This window comes from Leucoraja erinacea, unplaced genomic scaffold (genome assembly GCF_028641065.1).
Source record: "Leucoraja erinacea ecotype New England unplaced genomic scaffold, Leri_hhj_1 Leri_512S, whole genome shotgun sequence".
Classification (NCBI taxonomy): domain Eukaryota; kingdom Metazoa; phylum Chordata; class Chondrichthyes; order Rajiformes; family Rajidae; genus Leucoraja; species Leucoraja erinaceus.
Genome location: NW_026576413.1, coordinates 66,483 through 88,966, shown reverse-complemented (window position 1 = coordinate 88,966; position 22,484 = coordinate 66,483). Strand labels below are relative to the sequence as shown.

Sequence of the window (22,484 nt, the reverse complement as noted above, 5' to 3'; positions counted from 1 at the left end):
GTCCGGTTTTCAAGGACAAGACTGCCAGTTTCCCATCTCCGAGCCAGTTGAGGAGGTGTACAGAGGAAAAGCAATAAAGCATAGATTTGTCATAACAACTGGATTGGATTGCAATTTGTTCAAGAAGGAACTGCAGATGCTGGAAAATCGAAGGTACACATAAAAATGCTGGAGAAACTCAGCGGGTGCAGCAGCATCTATGGAGCGAAGGAAATAGGTAAAGTTTCGGGCCAAAACCCTTCTTCAGACTGATAGGGGGTGGCGGGGAGAAGGAAGGAAAAAGGAGGAGGAGGAATCCGAGGGCTGGGGGGTGGGAGGAGACAGCCCGAGGGCTGAGGAAGGGGAGGAGACAGCAAGGGCTAACAAAATTGGGAGAATTCAATGTTCATGCCCGCAGGATGCAAAATCCCCAAGCGGAATATGAGGTGCTGTTCCTCCAATTTCCAGGGTTGCTCACTCTGGCAATGGAGGAGACCCAGGACTGAGAGGTCGGATTGGGAATAGAATAGAATAGTTTCTTTATTGTCATTGTAACATGAACCATGTACAACGAAATTTAAAAATGTCAGCCAGTCAGTGCACCATTCAAACATTTCTAAAAGCTAACGATACATACAAGGTAAAATATTAAAAGATAAACAATTAAAATAAATATCACGAAAATAGCACGCATAAACACCCAACCCTCCATCCTTCTGTCGATTTCACAGTGTACCACAGTCCCTTAGTATGTCTCGCCCCTGCGTTCCTTGGCGGCTACATTTAGTGCTTTTATAGCAGTGGGGTAAAAACTGTTTTTTAGTCTGTTCGTCCTTGTCCTTGTAGATCTGTACCGTCTGCCTGACGGCAACAGTTCAAACAGGGAGTGTCCGGGGTGGGAAATGTCCTTTATGATACTCTGGGATTTTTTGGTGCAGCGGGAACTGTGTAAGTCCTCCAAGGTAAGGCGAGGGCAGCCGACAATCCTCTGGGCGTTGTCAATGGCCCAGAATGGGAGGGGGAGTTGAAGTGCTGAGCCACCGGGAGGTCAGGTAGGTTCTTGCGGACCAAAGCGATCGCCCAACCTGCGCTTAGTCTCACCGATGTAGATCAGCTGACATCTAGAGCAGCGGATGCAGTAGATGAGGTTGGAGGAGATACAGGTGAACCTCTGTCGCACCTGGAACTACTGCTTCGGTCCTTGAATGGAGTCGAGGGCGGAGGTAAAGGGACAGGTGTTGCACCTCCTGTGGTTGCAACGGAAAGTGCCCGGGGAGGGGGTGGTGCGGGAGGGAAGAATTGACAAGGGAGTTGCAGCGGGAGCGGTCTTTGCAGAAGGCAGACATGGGGGGAGATGGGAAGATGTGACGAGTGGTGAGGTCACGTTGGAGGTGGCGGAAATGGCGGAGGATTATTTACTGTATGTGACGGCTGGTGGGGTGAAAGGTGAGGACTAGGGGGACTCTGCTCTTGTTGCGAGTGCAGGAATGGGGAGAGAGAGTAGTGTAGCGGGGTATGGAAGAGACCCTGGTGCGAGCCTCATCTATGGTGGCGGAGGGGAACCCCCGTTCCCTGAAGAATGAAGACATTTCTGATGCCCTGGTGTGGAACGCCTCATCCTGGGAGCAGATGCGGTGTAGGCGGAGGAATTGGGAGTAGGGGATGGAGTCCTTACAGGAAGCAGGGTGGGAAGAAGTGTAGTCCAGATAGCCATGGGAGTCAGTGGGTTTATAGTGGATTGCAATTTAATGGCCAGAGATTTGCTCTGTGCATTTCAATTAAAGATCGAGTGCGGCAATGGTGGGATAGTAGTGACCCCCTGGGCTCCCGAAAGGCAGTGTTATTCGACAGTGACCCTCCAATGGTGGTCCTTAGATTTGGATGAAGAACCTCCACACCATATTACATTGGCTTACGACAGGAGTGGTAAGGATAGGGAGATGGAAGCCTTCTTTAAACCGTATGAAGGACAGGAAATAAGAATTTTGGCACTAGTTAAAGGCAAGGAGGGCATTGCGTAGTACGCCGAGGTACCAGTGAAATTATGGAAAAGGGCTGCAGCGGTTGCTCCACATTTCACCAGCAAAGTAAATGGTCCAGCAAGTGCTAAAGATCTAGGAGCAATGGTGAAAAGGGCAATTACCATGGCACACCCGAATAAATACTAAGAGCAACATTTGTCTAAACTGTATGTTATTATTAAGGATCCTGATTAAGGATCGGACCCACGGTTGGATCATAACAAGAGGATTTCAGTACAGGAGTAGAGAGGTTCTTCTGCAGTTGTATAGGGCTCTGGTCAGACCACATCTGGAGTATTGTGTACAGTTTTGGTCTCCTAATTTGAGGAAGGATATCCTTGTGATTGAGGCAGTGCAGCGTAGGTTCACGAGATTGATCCCTGGAATGGCGGGACTATCATATGAGGAAAGATTGAAAAGACTAGGCTTGTATTCACTGGAGTTTAGAAGGATGTGCGGGGATCTTATAGAAGCATATAAAATTATAAAAGGACTGGACAAGCTTGATGCAGGAAAAATGTTCAGAACCAGGGGCCACAGTCTTAGAATAAAGGGGAGGTCATTTAAGAGTGAGGTGAGGAAAAACGTTTTCACTCAGAGAGTTGTGAATTTGTGGAATTCCCTGCCACAGAGGGCAGTGGAGGCCAAATCACTGGATGGATTTAAGATAGTTAGATAGAGCTCTAGGGGCTTGTGGAATCAAGGGGGGAAGGCAGGCACGGGTTATTGATTGGGGATGATCAGGCATGATCACAATGAATGGGCCGAGTGGCCTCCTCGTTCACTTATTTTCGATGTTTCTATGGTTAGGTATCGTATAGGAAGTCCGTTCATGTTTGAGAAGAATAAAGAATAGTTGATCCAGTGCTTGACTCAGTGTTTTACTAACTAGACTAAGGGGGTGAGCTGTACGAGCATAATTACAGAGCCAGCGGCAGATAATAGATGCCCTACATCCAATATTTGGCCAGGTACCATTTCTGAGCCGCCTAAAGTGGAGGAAAGGTTTTCGTAACTGTGTGACTCCTCTTGAGGCTGGCATTACAAGTGAAGCCCGAGTCTGCATATGGGATGATACCTCCCTCAACTACCAATGGACTGAAGGCAAGTGAGCAACTCCCTCCTGGTGTAGACGCAAGTTGGGCCAGATGGAAATGCCTCAATTGGTTGAGAACTGGTGTTGGCAGAGCCAAGGTGTCTCTAAACATGTGGGGATATAACTCCAACCATGTCACCTGCGAATGTGCTATTGAACCACAAACATTGCAAAACCTGCTGAAGTGCCCTCAACTGGAAAACCAATGTACATCAGCCGATCTCGCTGCCGACAATGAAGACGCCGAGAAGTGTGCTCAGTCGTGTATGAACAATATCATAATCTTGTGATGTTGACTCGATAAGAAGATGATCAAGTCACATCCTAGATTGCTGTGATTCACCTGTCAAACTGGGGGCAGCACCGGATATCGGCATCAGCAGCAGCGCCTCGTGTCCGGGTCACGTGTCAATACGGCTGCCTCTCATGTCACAGCCCGCCCGGCCCGAGCCGGGAACCACTGGGGTTTAATCCCGGAGCGCCGCCGTTTAAAGGGGTGGGCGGGAAATTGGCCAACATTATTCCTATTCCCTGGGAGGTGACGTTCACACATGGAGATGTTCACAGCTCCACACTCAGCCCAGGTCTGATTCCACGCAGACTCTCCAGCTGGTTCCGTCCATCTGCACTGAACCGATTACTCCCCAACCTGGAACAGTCGAGGAACAAAGAGGAAATGAACAAATTAAACAACAGTGTCAATAACAGGGGACTGCGATTAATATTTCAACACTACTTACAAATATCACCAGAGAAGCCAGCGGATTCCCTGATATTTGAACACAAATGCTCACCTGATCCGTTCCAGACTCGGGAGGGCAAGTATGAGGCGGCGAAGAGAGGCAACAGATCGGTCTGTGAGGGAGTTTGATCCCAGCTCCAGCTCCAGCAGTGAGAGCTTTGTACTAAGAGCGGAGGCTAGATCATCGAGTCCAGAATCTGTGAGATTGATACTGTCCAGCCTGGAGATGAGAGAGTGAGGGTCACAGAGAGACAGGGTACGGTGTAAATCTCCAGTGTTTATCAGCGACACTATTACTAATCATATTAATGTTTGGTGCCTGACACCCAGATACTGCACACACAATCTCATAGTTTGAAACTTACCACAGTCGCTGCATTTCACAGTCCGAGTTCCTAACACCCGCTGACACCAGTTTCACTCCAGAGTCTCCCAGTTCATTGTCCCCCAGGTTCAGCTCCGTCAGTGAGCGGTTTGTGCTGAGAGCGGAGGCGAGATCATCGGCTCCAGAATCTGTGAGACCAACAGCCCACAGCCTAGAGATGAGGGAATGAGGGTCAGACAGGAGACAGTGCAAATATTTATGTTCGGTGCAGATACCCAGTGACTGTAAACACAATCTCGCAGTCTGAGACTTACCCCAGTCTCTGTATTTTACAATCAGGGTTCCTCAGAGCCGCAGACACCAGTTTCACTCCAGAATCTCCCAGGCCATTCCCTCCCAAGTCCAGCTCCGTCAGTGAGTGGTTTGTACTGAGAGCAGAGACGAGATCCTCGGCTCCAGAATCTGTGAGACCGACACGGCCCAGCCTGGAGATGAGAGAGAGTGAGGGTGAGGGACACAGAGAGACAGAGACGGTGCAAATCCCCAGTGTTTATCAGTGACACAATTACTGATCATATTAATGTTCAGTGTCAGACACCCAGTGACTGTAAACACAATCTCTCTCAGTCTGGGACTTACCACAGTTTCTGTAGTTTACAGTCCGGCTTCCTCAGAGCCCCAGACACTAGTTTCACTCCGGAATCTCCCAATTTATTCTCAGTTAGCTCCAGCTCCATCAGTGAGTGGTTTGTACTGAGGGCAGAGACGAGATCCTCGGCTCCAGAATCTGTGAGACCGACACATTGCAGCCTGGAGATGAGAGAGTGTGAGTGTGAGAGACACAGAGAGACAGGGGACGGTACAAATCACCAGCGTTTATCAGTGGCAAGATTACTGATCATATTAATGTTCAGAATCAGACACCCAGTGACTGTAAACACAATCCCTCACAGTCTGAGACTTACTGCAATCTCTGTATTTGACAGTCCTGGTTCCTCAGAGCTGCAGACACCAGTTTCACTCCAGAATCTCCCAGGTCGTTTCCTCCCAGGTTCAGTTCCATCAGTGAGCGGTTTGTACAAACAGCGGTGACGAGAATCTTGGCACCAGAATCTGTGAGGTTGATACGCCACAGCCTAGAGATGAGAGAGAGTGAGGGTGAGGGACACGGAGAGACAGGAAACAGTGCAAACCCCCAGTGTTTATCAGTGACACAATTACTGATCATATTAATGTTGTGTCAGACACACTGTGACTGTAAACACAATCTCTCTCAGTCGGGAACTTACCCCAGTCTCTGTATTTTACAGTCCGCATTTACCAGAGCCGCAGACAGCAGTTTCACTCCGGAATCTCCCAGCCTGTTCCCTCCCAGTCTAAACACAAACAGAGAGTAAGAAATAATCTGAAACCAACTCCCGGGCTGGAAAACTTCTTCCAAACTGATATTTCTGGAAGCACTGCAAATGATTGAATAAATACATAGAAAATAGGTGCAGGAGGCCATTCGGCCCTTCGAGCCAGCACTGCCATTCATTGTGATCATGGCTGATCGTCCCCAATCAATAACCCGTGCCTGCCTTCTCCCCTATCCCTTGACTCCACTAGCCCCTAGAACTCTATCTAACTCTCTTAAATCCATCCAGTGACTCGGCCTCCACTGTCCTCTGTGGCAGGACATTCCATAAATTCACAACTCTCTGGGTGTAAACGTTTTTTTTTCTCACCTCAGCCTTAAATGACCTCCCCATTATTCTAAGACTGTGGCCCTGGTTCTGGACTTGCCCAACATTGGGAACATTTTTCCTGCATCTAGCTTGTCCAGTCCTTTTATAATTGTATATGTTTCTATAAGATCCCTCCTCATCCTTCTAAACTCCAGTGAATACAAGTCTAGTCCTTTCAATCTTTCCTCATATGACAGTCCCGCCATCCCAGGGATCAATCTCGTGAACCTACGTTGCACTGCTTCAATCACAAGATGTCCTTCCTCAAATTAGGAGACCAAAACTGTACACAATACTGCAGATGTGGTCTCACCAGAGCCCTATACAACTGCAGAAGAACCTCTTTAGTCCTATACTGAAATCCTCTTGCTATGAAGACCAACATTCCATTAGCTTTCTTCACTGCCTGCTGTACCTGTAAGCCAACTTTCAGTACAAGGACGCCCAGGTCTTCCTGCACCTCCCCCTTACCTAACCTAACCCCATTGAGATAATAATCTTCCCCCTTGTGTTTGCCGCCAAAGTGGATAACCTCACATTTATCTGCCCATCTGCCCACTCACTCAACCTGTCTAGGTCACCCTGCAAACTCCTAACATCCTCTTCACAGCTCACTCTGCCACCCAGCTTTGTGTCATCCGCAAATATCTGTGTTTGTGGCGTTTGGTGACTTTCACCATTTAGTCTCATTCCCCGACGATGGGGAAATGTTCCCTGTGCAGAGAACGGCTGCAACACACCTGACACGGGGGGGGGGGGGGGGGGGGGGGTTGACCACCACCGCAGACCTGAGGAGGGGGCGGGGGGATGGAATCGACCACCGGCGACATGGGGGAGGGGGGAACGGAGTCGATCACCGGTGACATGGGGGAGGGGGGAACGGAGTCGTCCACCGACAACATGGGGAGGGGAACATAAAGAGGGGCGTCGTGCACTTAGGCAAATGTGACAGCCGGCCCCATAGAAGGGGTGCAGGCCGAAAGCACAATATAGTGAAACAATTTTACAGTTAGCGTCAAACGGACAGTTACCCCAAGTACTGACACTTGTGCAGAGCCGGTCCCAGCCGCCGGAGACCGTCACACTGAATGCAGCAGTACTCCAGATCGAGGTGTTTGATTGTATCACACAGCCCAATGACATGAGACAGGACCGCGCAGTCAATCGGGGTGAGTTCCAGTCCACAAAATGAAAGTGTTTCCACACTCCCCAGCTGAGCCAGTGCATGATTCTGAGACTCAAATATGTAGTGCATTGCGTTCAGGAGGCTCATTTTATCAGCTTTAGTCCATGTATTTCCAGCCCGGCGTTTAACCTCCTCCTTCACCCAGTCAAGCACTCGGCAGGTTGTTTGTTGACGAAATCGACCCAGAAACTCCTCCAGGCCCTGAACTGCCCCGGGAGAGGCGAGACCAGCGACAAAACGGAGAAACACTTCAAATCTCCCATCTGTCGTGCTGTGGGCTTCACTGAGGAGTTTCAAAATATTTCCGGGATCTGGAGTCAGGAATTGTGCGAGTGCGGCTACAAACTCTTGGACGGTGAGGTGCGGGAAGGTGTACACCACGCTCCGGGCTGAATCCTCTCTCTCCAAAAGATCCATCAGGAACCCGGACAGGAACTGGGAAGGCTGCAGATTGTATTTGATCAAATCTCCATCTGTGAACACAATGTTCTTCTCAGCCACTCCAGTGAAGGCCATCTGACCAACCCTCAGTAACACCTCACGGGGGCTCTCAATCTCACGGCCGTGGTTTTTCAGGATGTTGTAAATATAGTCGCAATATAGTTGTGTGATGGTCTTGGGAACTCGCTGCGGGTCCCAGTGTGTTTGTGTGAAGAAGGGGCCCAGTGTCAGGCCGAGGATACAGCAGTAGGAGGGGTTGTAGCTCATGGTGTACAGGATCTCGTTCTCCTTCACATGTTTGAAAACAGCTGCTGCCACCGACTGATCTTCAAAATACCTGGTGAAATATTCCTTCCGCTCCTCACCATCAAATCCCAGGATTTCAGCCCAGACACTGATCTCTGCCTTTTCCAATAAATGTAACGCAGTGGGGCGGGTGGTCACTAGCACTGAACACCCTGGGAGCAGCTTGTGCTGGATTAAACTGTACACAATGTCAGACACTTCACACCGGGATTCAGGATCTGGGCACTGGTGCTGAGGTTCTGTGTCTCTCTGACTCTCAGCAAAATTGATTATGCCCTTGAATTCATCCAAGCCATCAAATATAAATAGCAATCCCTCTGGGTTCTTCCCGACTTCTCCCAGGATATTCCTAAAGTAAGGATACTGATCCAGAATCAGTTCGTTCAGGGTTATCCTGTCTTTAATCGTGTTTAAATCTCGGAATTTGAAACTGAAGATAAACTGGAATTGTTGGAATATTTTTCCTGCAGCCCAGTCATAAACAATTTTTTGCACCATTGTTGTTTTTCCGACCCCCGCAACTCCAGCCACAGAAGACGAACTGCCTGATTTGGATTTCCTCGCCCAAAAGCTCTGGAATAACTGATCAGTTCGAATTTTTTCAAACTCTCCCCCGAGAAGTTCCTCTCTCCACACTTCATGGTCCCGGCCTCTTGCCAACAGCTCATGTTCCACTACGTCCCGATCTCGAACAGTGAAGATAATCGTGAGCTCAGCATATCGATCAACCAGTGGGAACACCTTAACCTTCTCCGTCATCAGGAACATGTTCACTCTCAATGTTTCCGTCTGTGCCTTCAGTATCTCCCTGTGCATCTGCCGAACATCTTTTATCAGGTGAGATAAACAATAGTTCCAGAAATTAGCTTCATCATGAAAAGAAAAACAAATTCACAGTATCCTAATGTTACGGTTAATAGTTGACTTTATTATTGATTGTGTTAACTGCTTGCTATTGTTGGCTCTGAAAAAAATTGAAAAAGATATATGGACAAGTCAATGGATTGGAAAGGATTAGAGAGATACGGGGCAATCACAGTAGGTCAGGATAGCTTAATTGGGGCATTTTGGTCTTTATGGACAAATTAGACCGAAGATCGTGTTTTCATACTGTATATGACACTATAAATCTATCACTACTCTAAGCTCTAAACTCAAGAGTATACAACCATATAACGATTACAGCATGGAAACAGGCCATCTCGGTCCTTCTAGTCCATGCCGAACACTTACTCTCACCTAGTCCCATCTACCTGCACTCAGACCATAACCCTCCATTCCTTTCCCGTCCATATACCTATCCAATTTATTTTTAAATGATAAAATCGAACCTACCTCCACCACTTCCACTGGAAGCTCATTCCACACAGCTACCACGCTCTGAGTAAAGAAGTTCCCCATCATGTTACCCCTAAACCTCTGCCCCTTAATTCTCAAATCATGTCCTCTTATTTGAATCTTCCCTACTCTCAATGGGAAAAGCTTATCCACGTCAACTCTGTCTATCCTTCTCATCATTTTAAAGAGCTCTATCAAGTCCCCCCTTAACCTCTGTGCTCCAAAGAATAAAGACCTAATGTTCAACCTTTCTCTGTAACTTAGTTGCTGAAACCCAGGCAACATTCTAGTAAATCTCCTCTGTACTCTCTCTATTTTGTTGACATCTTTCCTATACAAAGTGGTAATGAAACAATATCCCGAAAAGCAAATGGTGTGAGAGTTATTCTGGCATGCCGTCATTATTAGAGAGTGTACTTCCAATATTATTAGATAGTGTACTTCCAATGACCTGTCTATCAATAATTTATCAAAGCTCTATAGTCTAGCAAAGCTCAGGATATGTATGTCCCCGTTAGAGTGAAGGGTAAAGCAGGCAAACGTAAGGAAGCTTGGCTTACGAGGGAAATTGAGGCGTTGGTCAAAAACAAGAAGGATGCATGGGACAGGTAGAGGCTTTTTGTGTCTATCTTCGGTTTAAACCAGCATCTGCAGTTCATTCTTACACAAACTGAAATTGTTTACACAAACTGAACACAAAGTCGATCAGTATGGTAAAAAGGGGTCAGGAGATATATCTGGCAGGTAGCATTAAGGACAATCCCAAAAGATTTTATAAATACATAAGGGGGAAAAGGTTGACTTGAGAGAGAGTGGGACCTCTCAGGAGTCAAAGCAGTCACCTCTGTGTTAAGCCACAGGAGATGGGCAAGGTCTTCAATGGGTATTTTCCTCTATATTTACCGAGGAAAAAGATAGGTCGCAGGAACTTGGGGCAGTCAATGGAAGTCTTGAGAGCACTCAGTGTTACCGTCGAAGAAGTACTGAAGGTACCGTCATGTATGAAGGTAGACAAATATCCAGGACTTGATTCGACATGTCCAAGGATATTGCGGGAAACATGAGAGGAAATTGCAGGAGCCTTGGTTGAAATTTACGAGTCGTCCTTAAATACAGGAGGTGCCAGAAGACTGGAGTGTGGCAAATGTTGTGCCTGGTTTCAAGAAAGGCTGCAGGGAAAATGCTGGGAACTGTAGGCCGGTGAGCTTAATATCTGCAGTTGGAAAATTACTAGAGTATTCTGAGGGATAAGTTATAATTATTTGGGTGGGCATGGGCTGATTAGGGATAGTCAGCGTGGTTTTGTACGTGGGAGGTCGCGTCTCACAAATCTGATTGATTTTTTTGAAAATGAGACCAAAAAGGTCGATGAGGGCAGAGCTGTAGATGTTGTGTAGATGGATTTCAGTAAGGCATTCAACATGGTTCCGCATGGTAGGCTGCTCCGGAAGGCTAGATCGCATGGGATCCAAGGATAGATAGCTGAATGGACAGCAAATTGACTTCATGGATGGAAGCAGAGGGTGAGAGTGGAAGGTTGCTTCTCAGACTGGAGGTCTGTGACTAATGGTGTGCCTGTTTCCGTGCTGTAATTGTTATATGGTTATATGATGGAATTTAAGACAGAGAACTATGAGGGTATTTCATTTTGTGTGGTCGAACAAGGGCAGGACCTACACCATAAATGGTATGTCTCCAGGCAGTGTTGTAGAGCAGAAGGATCTAGGAGTACAGGTTCATGGTCGAGTCGCAGGTAGATAAGGTGGTCAAAAAGGCTTTTGGCACTTTGGCCTTCATCAATCAGAGTATTGAGTATAGAATTTGGGAGGTCATGTTGCAGTTGTATAGACGTTGGTGAGACTGCATTTAGAATGTTGTGTTCAGTACTGGGCACCATGTTATAGGAAAGATATTGTCAAGCTTGAAAGGGTTCAGAAAATATTTGTGGATGCTGCCAGGACCAGTGTGTGAGCTATAGGAACGGGTTGCTTAGGCCAGGTCTCTGTTCCATGGAGTGCAGGAGGATGAGGGGGGTCTTATAGAGGTGTACAAAATCATGAGAAGAATAGATCGATTAGATGCAGAGTCTCTTGTCCAGAGTAGGAGAATTGAGGGGGTCCAGAGCATAAAGATGCATGAGATTCATGGTGAATTGCTCGATTGGATTCAGAACTGTTTTTCTGATAAGAGGACAGATGGGTGTTTTGGAATGGGTTATTATAGCTGGACGTGTCTGTGTCTGATGGAGTTCAGCAGTGGTCTGTGCTCACAGCTTTGCTGTTTATGATATCTATATTACTAAAGATCTGATCTTGATCGCTTATGGCCCACTGTGGCACGATTTCGGAGAGAACGCCACCACCTACGGCCGTTATTTTTGGCCACATCGCTCAGAGCCCCCCTCCGCTTTCCGGGACCAGAGGACTTTTTCCGTCGATGAAAAATGAGAGAGAGATATTAATGTCTTTACAAAATTTCCCATTCTCTCCACTACAGGGGGAGGGATGATATAAAACGGAGATGTCGTGCGTCACTCAGTCTCTGCCAGACCCAGGAAGTGAGAGGGTCATGGCTCTGAGCTGTGAATAACACTGAATGCACGTCTACTCCACGGTGAGTCCCCTCGATGCAGCTGTAAAGTGGCTGCAGCCCAATTGTTTGCCTCGCCTTTTTTTTTTAAGTTTGTGTTCACAAAATTTTGATTGTCAGGTGGCTGCTTGCTGCTCAATTGTTTGCCTCGCCATTTATTAAAAAAGGTTTGTATTCACAAAATGAATTTTGGTTGTCAGGTGGCTGCTTGTTGCCCAATTGTTTACCTTGCCTTTTGTTAAAAATACTTTTATTAAAAGGAGTTTGTGTTCACAAAATGAATTGTGGTTGACACGTGGCTACTTGCTGCACAATTGTTGCCTCGCCTTATGTTTAAAAAAAAGTTTGTGTTCACAAAATGAATTTTGGTTGTCAGGTGGCTGCTTGCTGCCCAATTGTTTTCCTCGCCTTTAAAAAAAAAGTTTGTGTTCACAAAATGAATTTGGTTGATAGGTGGCTGTTTGCTGCCCAATTGTTTGCCTCGCCTTATGTTTAAAAAAAAGTTTGTGTTCACAAAATGAATTTTGGTTGCACCAGTTGGCTGCCAGACCAAGAATCCATTCGGCCCACAATGTCTATACTAGCCCTCTGGAAACCAGTAACTTCGGCCCGCAACAACCAACAGAAACCAACAACCCCCCCCCCCACTGACGAGCAATATTGGAATTGGTGGAGAGGTGGAATATTGCGATCGTGACCAGCCCTCCCGTGTGATGCTGGGACCCAACGGGTCCCACTTAGTCTAGTATATATATATAAATGGCTTGGATAGAAACATAGATGAGCTGGTTAGTCGATTTGCAGACACAACCAAAGTTGGTGAAATTGCAGACAGTTGGGATGGTTGTCAAATTATGTAGCGGGAAGATTAGCTGCTAAAATATTCAGAACTATGACAAGTGGAATGAAATACAAAGGGCAAGTGTCATGTGTTGCACTTTAAGAAATCAAAAGGTATAGTTATGGCAGCAATGCCCACGACAGGGTTGATGTGCAGAGGGATCTTTGTGGTAAAAACCCATAACCCCTGAAAGTGCCGACAGTAGATAAAGTGGTAAAGAAAGAATATGCTATGCTTTCTCCTATTAGGGCATTCAGTATGAGAATCAAGAATTCCCACTGCAGCTTTACAAGAAAAAAAGGATAGTGCTGGAGTAACTCATTGGGTCAGGCAGCATCCCTGGAGAACATGGATAGGAGGCATGTCTTGTCAGGAAACTTCCTCAGAGTGTTTATAGTGGGGGTGGGTGGAGAAAGCTGGAAGATCATCTACGTCACAGTGCCAGAGACCTGGGTTTGATCCTGATCTCGGGTGCAGTCTGTGTGGGGTTTGCACCTTCTCCCTGTTAGTGCCTGGGCTTTCTCTGAGTCATGCGCTTTCCTCCAACATCACAAAGATGTAGGTTAATTGGCCCTCTGTAAATTGTTCCTCGTCTGTAGGGAGTTGATATAAACATTTGACAAAATAGGACTAGCGTGAACATGTGATCGTCGGACAGCGTGTACACAGTGGTCCGAATGTAATGGTTCTATGCTGTGTCTTCAAACTAAACAAAGCATGCAATTGAATACCTTTCAGTTCAGCAGCTAGTTCCAAGGAAGCCTGCATGGCTTTGAACGATTCGATCAGATCACAAATTGGTGGAATCAGTTCATGGAATGAGTGCGGGTTGTGTTTTGATGATAAGAACAGATTCCATATCGAACCATGCATGTCCTGTACCACCTTCCCCCATTGCTTTCAGCAATTCCTCGCATTTGGAGAGCACGTTGTGCATTTTCACGAAGCGTTTCCATATCAGTTTTCGGACCCGGGGCTCTTTCTCTGTCACCAGTTTGAGGAGAAGTCTGGAACTGGCCGCACGTTATCCTTTATTTGTGCCTTTGATGATTTGCTGTGAAGAGCGTAGAGACATGCAGTTATAGAGCTGTACAGCATGGAAACGGAACCCTTGGCCAACCTTGTCGATGGATTTACTGGAGTCACGGTGCCATAAATGGTAGAAACATAGCAACGTGGACAATAGGTGCAGGGGTAGGCCATTTGGTCCTTTGAGCCAGCACCACCATTCAATACGATAATGGCTGATCATCCAAAATCTGTACCCCATTCCTGCTTTCTCCCCATATCCCTAGATTCCGTCAGCCTTTAGAGCAAAATCTAACTCTCTCGAATTTATCCAGTGAATGGCCTCTACTGCCTGTGGCAGAGAATTCCACAGATTCACAACTCTCTGAGTGAAAAGGTTTTTCCACATCTCAGTTCTAAATAGCCGACCCCTTATTCTTAAACTGTGACCCCTGGTTCTGGACTCCCCCAACATCACGAACATTTAATGCATCTAGCCTGTCCAATCACTTAAGAATGTTATATGTTTCTATAAGATCCCCTCTCGTCTAAATTACAGTGAATATAAGCACAGTCGATCCATTCTTTCATCATTCGTCAGCCACACCATCCCAGGAATTAACCTAGTAAACCTATGCTGAACTCTCTCAATAGCAACAATGTCCTTCCTCAAATTAGATCAAAATTGCACACAATATCCAGGTGTGGTCACACCAGGGCCCAGTAAAAATGCAGTACAAACTTCTTACTCCTATACTAAAATTAGCCTGCTATGAAGGCCAACATGCCACCTGCTTTCTTCACTGTACCTGCATGTTTACTTTCAGCGACTGATGTACAAGGACACCAAGGTCTTGTTGCACCTCTCCTTTTCTTAACCTGACACCATTCAGACAATAATCTGCCTTCTTGTTCTTGCCACCAAAGTGGATAACCAAGTCAACCTGCAGCCTCATAGCATCCTTCACCTACTTCACACTGCCACCCAGTTTTGTGTCATCCGCCATCTTGGATATGTTACATTTAATTCCTTTGTTTAAATTATTTATATAATAAATAACTGGGGTCCCAGCACTAAGCCTTGCAGCACCTCACAAGTCCATGCCTGCCATTCTGAAAAGGACCGGTTAATTCCTACTCTTTGCTTCCTGTCTGCCAACCAGTTCTCTATCCACGTCAATACACTACCCTTGTGCTTTAATTTTGTGCAGTAACCTCTTGTGTGGGACCTTGTCAAAGGCTTTTTGAAAGTCCAGGTACACCACATCCACTGGCTCTCTCTTATCCATTCTACTTGTTACAGCCTCAAAATATTCCAGATTAGTCGAGCATGATTTCTCCTTCATAAATCCATGCTGACTTTGCTTTCCAAATAGGCTACTATTACATCTTTAATAATCGACACAAGCATCTTCTCCAGATTCCCCTCCTCCTGGCGCGGAATTAAATAGCAAATAAATGCGGGGCAAGAATTCACCCCTGGGAAAAATAACAAGTTACATTTTCCAACTTGAAAACATGTCCGACTCTGCAATAAGCAGCTTGCAACCCACACTTACACGCTCCCTTCAATACTAGGATATCACAGCTGACACCGCTGAAGTGGGTTGGATTTCAAACGATGAGACGCATAAAGGAGATTGAGAACCTCATCATCTGGTGCCAAGATAACAATCTCCGTTAATGACAGAAAAACAAAGGAAATTATGATTGACTTTGGGGAGTGAAGCAATACACAGACCTCGGTTTACACTGATGGCGCTGAAGTAGAGATGGCCGATAGCTTCAGATTCTAAGGAATAAATATCACAAGTGATTTGTCCAGGACCAGAGACATCGAAACAATGGCCACAAAAGTACACCAATGCCTTAGAGCGTTTTGGAATTTCGGCATGACCCCAATAAACCTCACCAACGTCTACAGGTGCGCTGTAGAAAGCATTTTATTGGGATACAGCACAGTATGGTTTTGGGGAAAGCTCCATGCAAGGCTGCAAGAAATTACAGAGTTGTGGAGCATCAGAATAACAAATGACCAGACTCATCCGAGTCACTTCATCATTTCCCCTCTCACATCAGGCAAAGGGGACAGAGGTGTAAAAATGCTAGATCTGTCTCCAGATTCAGAGACAGTTTCTTTCCAGCTATTATCAGGCTTCTGAACCATCCTCTCACCAAGTCGAGTGTGATCCCGACCTACTAGCTACCTCTTTGGAGACCTTTGAACCTTTTTGACGATCTTTAAGTGGACTTTATTTTGCAATAATTGTTGTACCCTTGATCCTTTAACCTATACTCTGTGCACAACTTGATTATAATCATGAATCATCTTTTCTTTGACCGGATGGCACACAACAAAAAGATTTTCTTTCTACCTCGGTACACGTGACAACAATAAACTAAACTAAGATCCCGATACTTGCATTTTACGAGACTCATTGTCAAATGTCATTCGAAGGTCCATTTAATGCCACAGATTCCCCTCAATATGCTCCAAAGAATGGCCCCATCCGGAAATGTAGTCTATCTGTTTCGTTCCACTAATGTTGCCAGGCCCGCTGAGTTCATCCAGCACTTTGATTTTTGCTTCAGATTGCAGCACCTGCAGTTCCCCGTGTTCCCCTCTATGTAATCTGCTTGTTAAATCTTCAACCTACTCAAATACATTTATCATATGCAATTTGCTGTCATAAAAGCATGTTGACATGGTATGATTACATGGTATGATTATAGTAGATTGACTTGTTACTGCTTTCCGAAATAATTTGATATTTCTTCTTTGATTATTGAGCCTATCATCTTGCTAACAATTGATGTTAAACAAAATGGCCAAGTCATTGATGTTGGACATCCTGAAATTTAGAAGAGCATTAGGCAAGTCTGGTAAAAGCGTTTACATACTAAGGAAGCATGTTGGGAAAAAGGCCCACATATTGAAGGTAAATTCCACCTCGTACTGGGAGGGCCAATTATAGATACAGAAAGTATTTAGATTACAAGGCATAGCTGGCCGGGGTAAAGATAAACATACAAACATACATCCCACTTGGGCGTTATTTCCGTGTCACGAAGGTGTCGCGCGGCGATTTTGTGGATCCCAAAATCCCGGGGCGCCACGCTACCGGACTTCACTGCCTACACCGCCATGTGCAATGCGCACGTAATGCACGCATCACGTCCGCGTCACAACGCATAAATGATGTCACGTACATACTAAGGAAGCATGTTGGGAAGAAAGGCCCACATATTGAAGGTAAACTACACCTCGTACTGGGAGGGCCAATTATAGATACAGAAAGTATTTAGATTACAAGGCATAGCTGGCCGGAGTAAAGATAAACATACAAGTTTGTAAATCAGGATGAGGCCATTCACTGACCAGGAAATAACAGAAGGTAGACAAAAGTGCTGGAGAAACTCTGTGGGTGAGGCAACATCTATGGAGCGAAGGAATAGGTGACATTTCGGGTCGAGGCCCTTGTTCAGACGGACGTGGGGGTGGGGGGAGCGGGAAGAAGAAAGGAAGAGGCGGAGACAGTATGCTGTGGGAGAGCTGGGAAGGGGAGTGGAAAGAGGAAGAAAGCAAGGACTACCTGAAATTGGAGAAGTCAATGTTCATACTGCTAGGGTGTAAACTACCCAAGCGAAATACAAGGTGTTGCTCCTCCAATTTGTGGTGGGACTCACCACTGGCCACATCTTCCCATCTCCTCCCCTTTCGGTTTTCCGCGGAAACCGCTCCCTCCGTAACTCCCTGGTCAATTTGTCCCTTCCCACCTAAACCACCTGGTACTTTCCTTTGCAACCGCAGGAAATGCTACACATGTTGCTTTACCTCCCCCCCTGACTCGACCCAAGGATCAAAGCAGTCTTTCCAGGTGTGGCAGAGGTTCACCTGCACCTCCTCCAACCTGATCCATTTCATCCGCTGCTCTAGGTATCAGCTGCTCTACATCAGTGAGACCAAATCTGACCTTTCTGTCCTGGGCCTCCTCCATGGCCAGAGTGAGTCCCACTGCAAATTGGAGGAGCAGCACCTCATATTTTGCTTGGGTAATTTACACCCCAATAGTATAAACATTGACATCTCCAATTTCAGGTAGTTCTTGCTTTATCCCTCTTTCCCCTCCCCTTCCCAGCTCTCCCACAGCCCAAGTCTCCACCTCTACCTTTCTTCTTCCCGCCCCCCCACCAGTCTGAAGAAAGGTCTCGACCCGAAACATCACCTACTCCTTCAATTCATAGATGCTGCTTCACCCGCTGAGTTTCTCCAGCACTTTTGTCTACCTTTGATTTTCCCAGCATCTGCAGTTCTTTCTTAAACAGGAAATAACAGAAGGCCTTTATTGTATTATTTGGCAGAGAAGATTAAAAATCACTCTGGAGAAAAACAACGATGCAAGAGAAGTTGATCACCTATTAATTATCCCAACAATGTGAAATGCGCATAGAACTATTGTGTCGAGTGTGTTTTGAAATTGTGCAAGCGATGTGAATCATTGAAACGCTTTGGGTTGTCTCAGTGTTATCCGCCACATCCTGAATATAACGACGTGTTTGAGAAACTCACCACCGTAGGAGATATTCTTTGTGACTGCATCGTACTGAGCTGTAATTATACAGAACGGTGCAGGACAAGAATGGACCCTTCGGCCCACAATATTTGTGCATTAAATCATTTGAGTATCGGATCAAGTAATCCATTCCTCTCCTTACCTTGTACTTTTGGTCACTGAAATATCTCTCGTATGCTAGAACGAAAATGACATTCTACCACCACCTCTTGAATCGCCTCTTCCAGCCTCTGGAGGCAATGATTTGTCAATTCGAGCAGCAGCAGATCATCAAACCTTGCCAGGACCTCCGTCATCGAGACTTTGTATGAGCTGTGAATAAAAAGAATGGAATCATGAAGGGTTGTCTGTTTTCCTCCACCAATAGCTGTGTCACCACCTCACTCTGCTAAACGGGGACCACATGACGGAGGTGAGGCGCTCCACTCAGCGAGTTGCTGCCAGGTTATACATAAATACAATCAAGCCAAGCGCAAGTACAGCACGTAGACCGATGAGAGTGCTGAATAGTTTTCTCCGCATGTAGCGATACAGTTTCAGAGACAACATCCACAATCAAATAGTTTGTAAAAATTGGAACTGTGTCCAAACAAATAGAAGGATCTTTTAGTACTGATAACAGCAGAATTAAAATGCACAGGATTCACAGTAACATGGTCCTATAAATTCAGAACTGGTTTACTGAGAAGCCAAAGGGTTGTTATTCTGGCTGGGGTTCTGTGGGAAGACTGCATGTCCACAGCTTTAAGCTGAAAGGGGTGGAATTCAAAGGAGATGTGCGGGCGAAGTTATTTTTTATACGCAGAAGATGGCGAGTGCCTGGAACGCGCTGCCAGGTGTGGTGGTTGGGGCATATACAATAGGGGCATTTAAGAAGCTTTTCGATAAGCAGAGAATTGTGGAATATGGAATATGTGAAGGCAGCGGAGATGAGTTTCACTTGGCATCGAGACCTTTTCTGTGCTGTACATTACTATACTCTATCTACATTTGCTGATTATATGTATGAAATCACCTAGTATTATTTTCCATTTCGCCTTGTTACTTCAAACACGTCTCTTGCATCCTGTAATCCTAATATAATTCAATTTTATTTAATGGCTTGCTTTGATCTTTCTTTCCAAGTTAGGCTTTGTCAGACTATTTCTCTCTCGCCACTTGGCAGAATCACGGAAGTCACACCACACAGACAGAGATGTTTCAGCCAAACGCAGATGTGTCGACCAAGGTGCCCTATCTGAGCCAGCCCTATTTGACCATGTTTGCCATTATTACGCCAAACCTTTCTTGTCCACGTACCTGCCCAAATGTCACTAAAATCATGTTATTGTACGCGCCTCAACTGGCAACTTTTTTAAGGGGGATTGGAACCAAGAACTAGACGGTAGGTTTAAGCGGAAGAACTTTGTAAAATCCGAAGGGCATCTCCCTGTCAAGGCTGGTGGTGCATGCTGGTAAGAGAATGGCATTGAAGAGCTTTAAGATATGCAGGGAATCTGGGGAATATTAATTTGAAAGATACACAATAGAAACAGGGTATTAAGTTTATCGACTCCACGGAGCCGATCGATCATCCATTCACACTAGTTCTACATTATCCTGCAAACTTCACGTGAGCAGATGAGTTTAATGTTCGACACAGACAGCATAGGCCGAAGGGCCTGTTCTTGTACTGCAGTGTACTATTACAGATAGAATTCTCCAACTTTCGATATTTATTATCCCCTTTCCATCTTTCCTTATCCCGATGCATAACCTATTCCCTATCCGCACATTTCTCCTAACCCTTCCACCCAAATACCTCCACTGGCTTTACATTTCATGTCAAACATCTTGTCGCCTTGCAAGACCTTTGACTCATTTTATCTTTAGTCTCATTTTAGTCCAGGTTTGTCGCCCTTTCATCTCTAACCATCTACCAATCAACACCCACTCTCCCCCCTCACCACATCCACCTTTCACTTGCCAGGCTCCCACCACTTTTTCCGCTTTCTCTCCCCAACTACAATTATTCCTTTTGGGTTCAGGCTTCTTTTGACCGCCCTAATTCCTTGGTTCTCTCTCATTTCCCCATTAAACCTCAAATGATTCACTGAGGGTAGCTTCCTGTCCCTGACAAATGTTTACTTATTTTCCCTAATCAGACCTTCAACATCCTTTGTTCACGAAGGCTCACAAACCTTAACTTCTTTGCTTGTTCAGCTAACTGACACAGTGAGTTATCCCGCTTTTAAAAAAAAACAAACATCACCAGTTCGTTCCCCTCTAGTAGCTGCTCTCAGGCACTACTTTTCTACTCATTAAATGACCCTAATACAGACAGATTTGCCTTACAATTACTGTTCTCCCTCCGATTCAGGTCTGTTGCCCTTCCATTGATTCCCTATTCCCGCTCCCCGTGCGTGCTGCAGGTCAGGGAATCTGATCCAGTCACATTGTTGGGACATTTATATCTGACATAATTCTGCAACACACCATCGTCTGTCCTCGTTGTCAAGGTCACTGGATCTCCTCCCTGGTCCGCTCCATCAACACGGTGGTGAATGCCGTTCACATGCCCCGCTGCTCTGTAATAAACGGATTAAAAGCTAGTATAGACAACAATTCATAGGAGCAGGACAACTTTTGGCTGATGACATCCCATATTGTCAACCGATCGGCTGACAGTTTCCCCGTATGTTCAATTTTCATCCCAATAACTGACAGTGATTTTTGAGGAATAAAAGTTACAAATGGATGCGTCAGGATTTGGAACGTCTTGAGATGATGTACGCAAATGCTACTTCCCCTTCCCCCACAATCCTGTCAGTCCCCAGTCCTGTAGTCCGATACAAGTCCCACTGACTTTAGAGCAGCGACAAATCTGCACGTCTTTGGAGTATGGAAGGAAACCGGAGCACTCGGGGGAAATACACACAGGGAAAACATGCAAACTCCACACAGACAGCACCTGAGGTCAGGATTGAACATGGATCTCTGACATTGTAAGGCAGCAAATGTAACACTGTGCCATTGTTGCCACTGGCTACAGCAAGCCCTGAAGGGCCTGTCCCACTTGGGCGTTATTTCCGTGTCACGAAGGTGTCGCGCGGCGATTTTGTGGATCCCAAAATCCAGGGGCGCCACGCTACCGGACTTCACTGCCTACACCGCCACGTGCAATGCGCACGTAATGCACGCATCACGTCCGCGACACGACGCATAAATGATGTCACGTAAATGACACAGTAATTATGTTGTGTAAATGACGCACAAATGACGCCTAAGTGGGACAGGCCCTTCAGTGCATCATATCCGCCATTGGTCTGGTGGCATTTGCTCCCTTTCTGCTCTCTCTGCTGATGTGCGATCACCAGAGTGGAATAGAAATGTGTGAAACTCCTTGCACTTGATGCAGGTTGTTGCCAGGTTCATGCAGGAGGTCGAGACTGAAAAATAACTGCCCCCCAAGCTTCAGTATCCTCACCCCTTCCCCCAAATCCAGCACAATGCTTCCCTCCCCCATTCCCCAATCCCACCTCACACTCCACTGGCCCAATCCTGATCCTCGTTATGAGCTGACGGCCATCCCCGACCTGTATAAACAGCGGGGCCTCCCTCCCTCCCCCCGTCCCCGGGCGCCTGTGACCGCACGAGCCGCTCGCTCCTCGGCTGATGAGCGGATCCGCGCGACCAACGGCTCACCGGGATACGCGCGCATGCGCGGGATTGTTCCCGTCTGTTCGGGCCAAAGATCGTAGAGGGACAAGATAGACCACTCCTTCGAAATTCAATGGGCTGACGTGTAGTACGCAACGGAACGTCACGGCCGCCATTTGTTACAGCGACACTCGACTTCCGGTATTCCACCCGCTGTGATTCAAAGCAAAGATTATAGAGCTCCGCTATAATCTTTGATCCAAAGCAAAGATCCTCAAGTATCTTGTAGCGGGAACAGACCCCTCCTTTGTGTAGTTTCCCTTGCATTGTATTGCTTTAACACACACTGCAAAAAATTAAATTTAACGTATATATATTTAATATATTTATATGAATGTGTGTCTGTGTGTGAGAGGCAAGTTAGAGATAATAGTTTATTCTCATGTATCAGAAGCAACTTTGATTTAAATAATCACTATTAATTTATTTGTCTTGTAAGATGATATACATAAACCATAAAGGCAATTATATATATAATTATATAGTAATAATATATATATGCATATATATATTTACACACACATATATATACACATACATATATACACACACATATATACACATACATACATACATATACACATACATATCCACACATACAAATACACACAT

General features: G+C 46.0%; 1 protein-coding gene across 7 annotated transcripts; it reads right to left on the bottom strand.

The window, feature by feature from the left end:
- Nucleotides 1-494: 494 nt before the first annotated feature.
- LOC129693975 (NACHT, LRR and PYD domains-containing protein 3-like) lies at nucleotides 495-21,810 on the bottom strand. Of its 7 annotated transcripts, none has more exons than XM_055630692.1 (12): nucleotides 21,692-21,806; nucleotides 20,649-20,740; nucleotides 18,316-18,485; nucleotides 13,323-13,645; nucleotides 6,922-8,650; nucleotides 5,453-5,539; nucleotides 5,129-5,299; nucleotides 4,803-4,973; nucleotides 4,478-4,648; nucleotides 4,204-4,374; nucleotides 3,891-4,058; nucleotides 495-3,745 (listed from the first exon to the last, which is right to left on the bottom strand). In XM_055630692.1, the coding sequence occupies exons 4-12, from the start codon at nucleotides 13,462-13,464 to the stop codon at nucleotides 3,658-3,660; spliced, it is 2,898 nt and encodes a 965-aa protein (XP_055486667.1). In that variant the 5' UTR covers nucleotides 13,465-13,645; nucleotides 18,316-18,485; nucleotides 20,649-20,740; nucleotides 21,692-21,806; the 3' UTR covers nucleotides 495-3,657. The 7 variants fall into 7 exon arrangements, with proteins under 7 accessions (XP_055486667.1, XP_055486668.1, XP_055486673.1 ...); XM_055630693.1 differs by having other exon boundaries at nucleotides 21,749-21,765; XM_055630698.1 differs by lacking the exon at nucleotides 5,129-5,299 and having other exon boundaries at nucleotides 21,692-21,805.
- Between the last annotated feature and the right edge of the window lie 674 nt (nucleotides 21,811-22,484).

Bases quoted from the DNA above. Each gene is read 5' to 3' on its own strand.
- LOC129693975 (XM_055630692.1), bottom strand. From the start codon at position 13,464: ATGCATGGTTCGATATGGAATCTGTTCTTATCATCAAAACACAACCCG. The intron at 4,649-4,802 runs GTAAGTCCCAGA...TCTCATCTCCAG, and splicing joins TGTAAACTACAGAAACTGTG to GCTGGGCCGTGTCGGTCTCA. The intron at 4,375-4,477 runs GTAAGTCTCAGA...CCTCATCTCTAG, and splicing joins TGTAAAATACAGAGACTGGG to GCTGTGGGCTGTTGGTCTCA.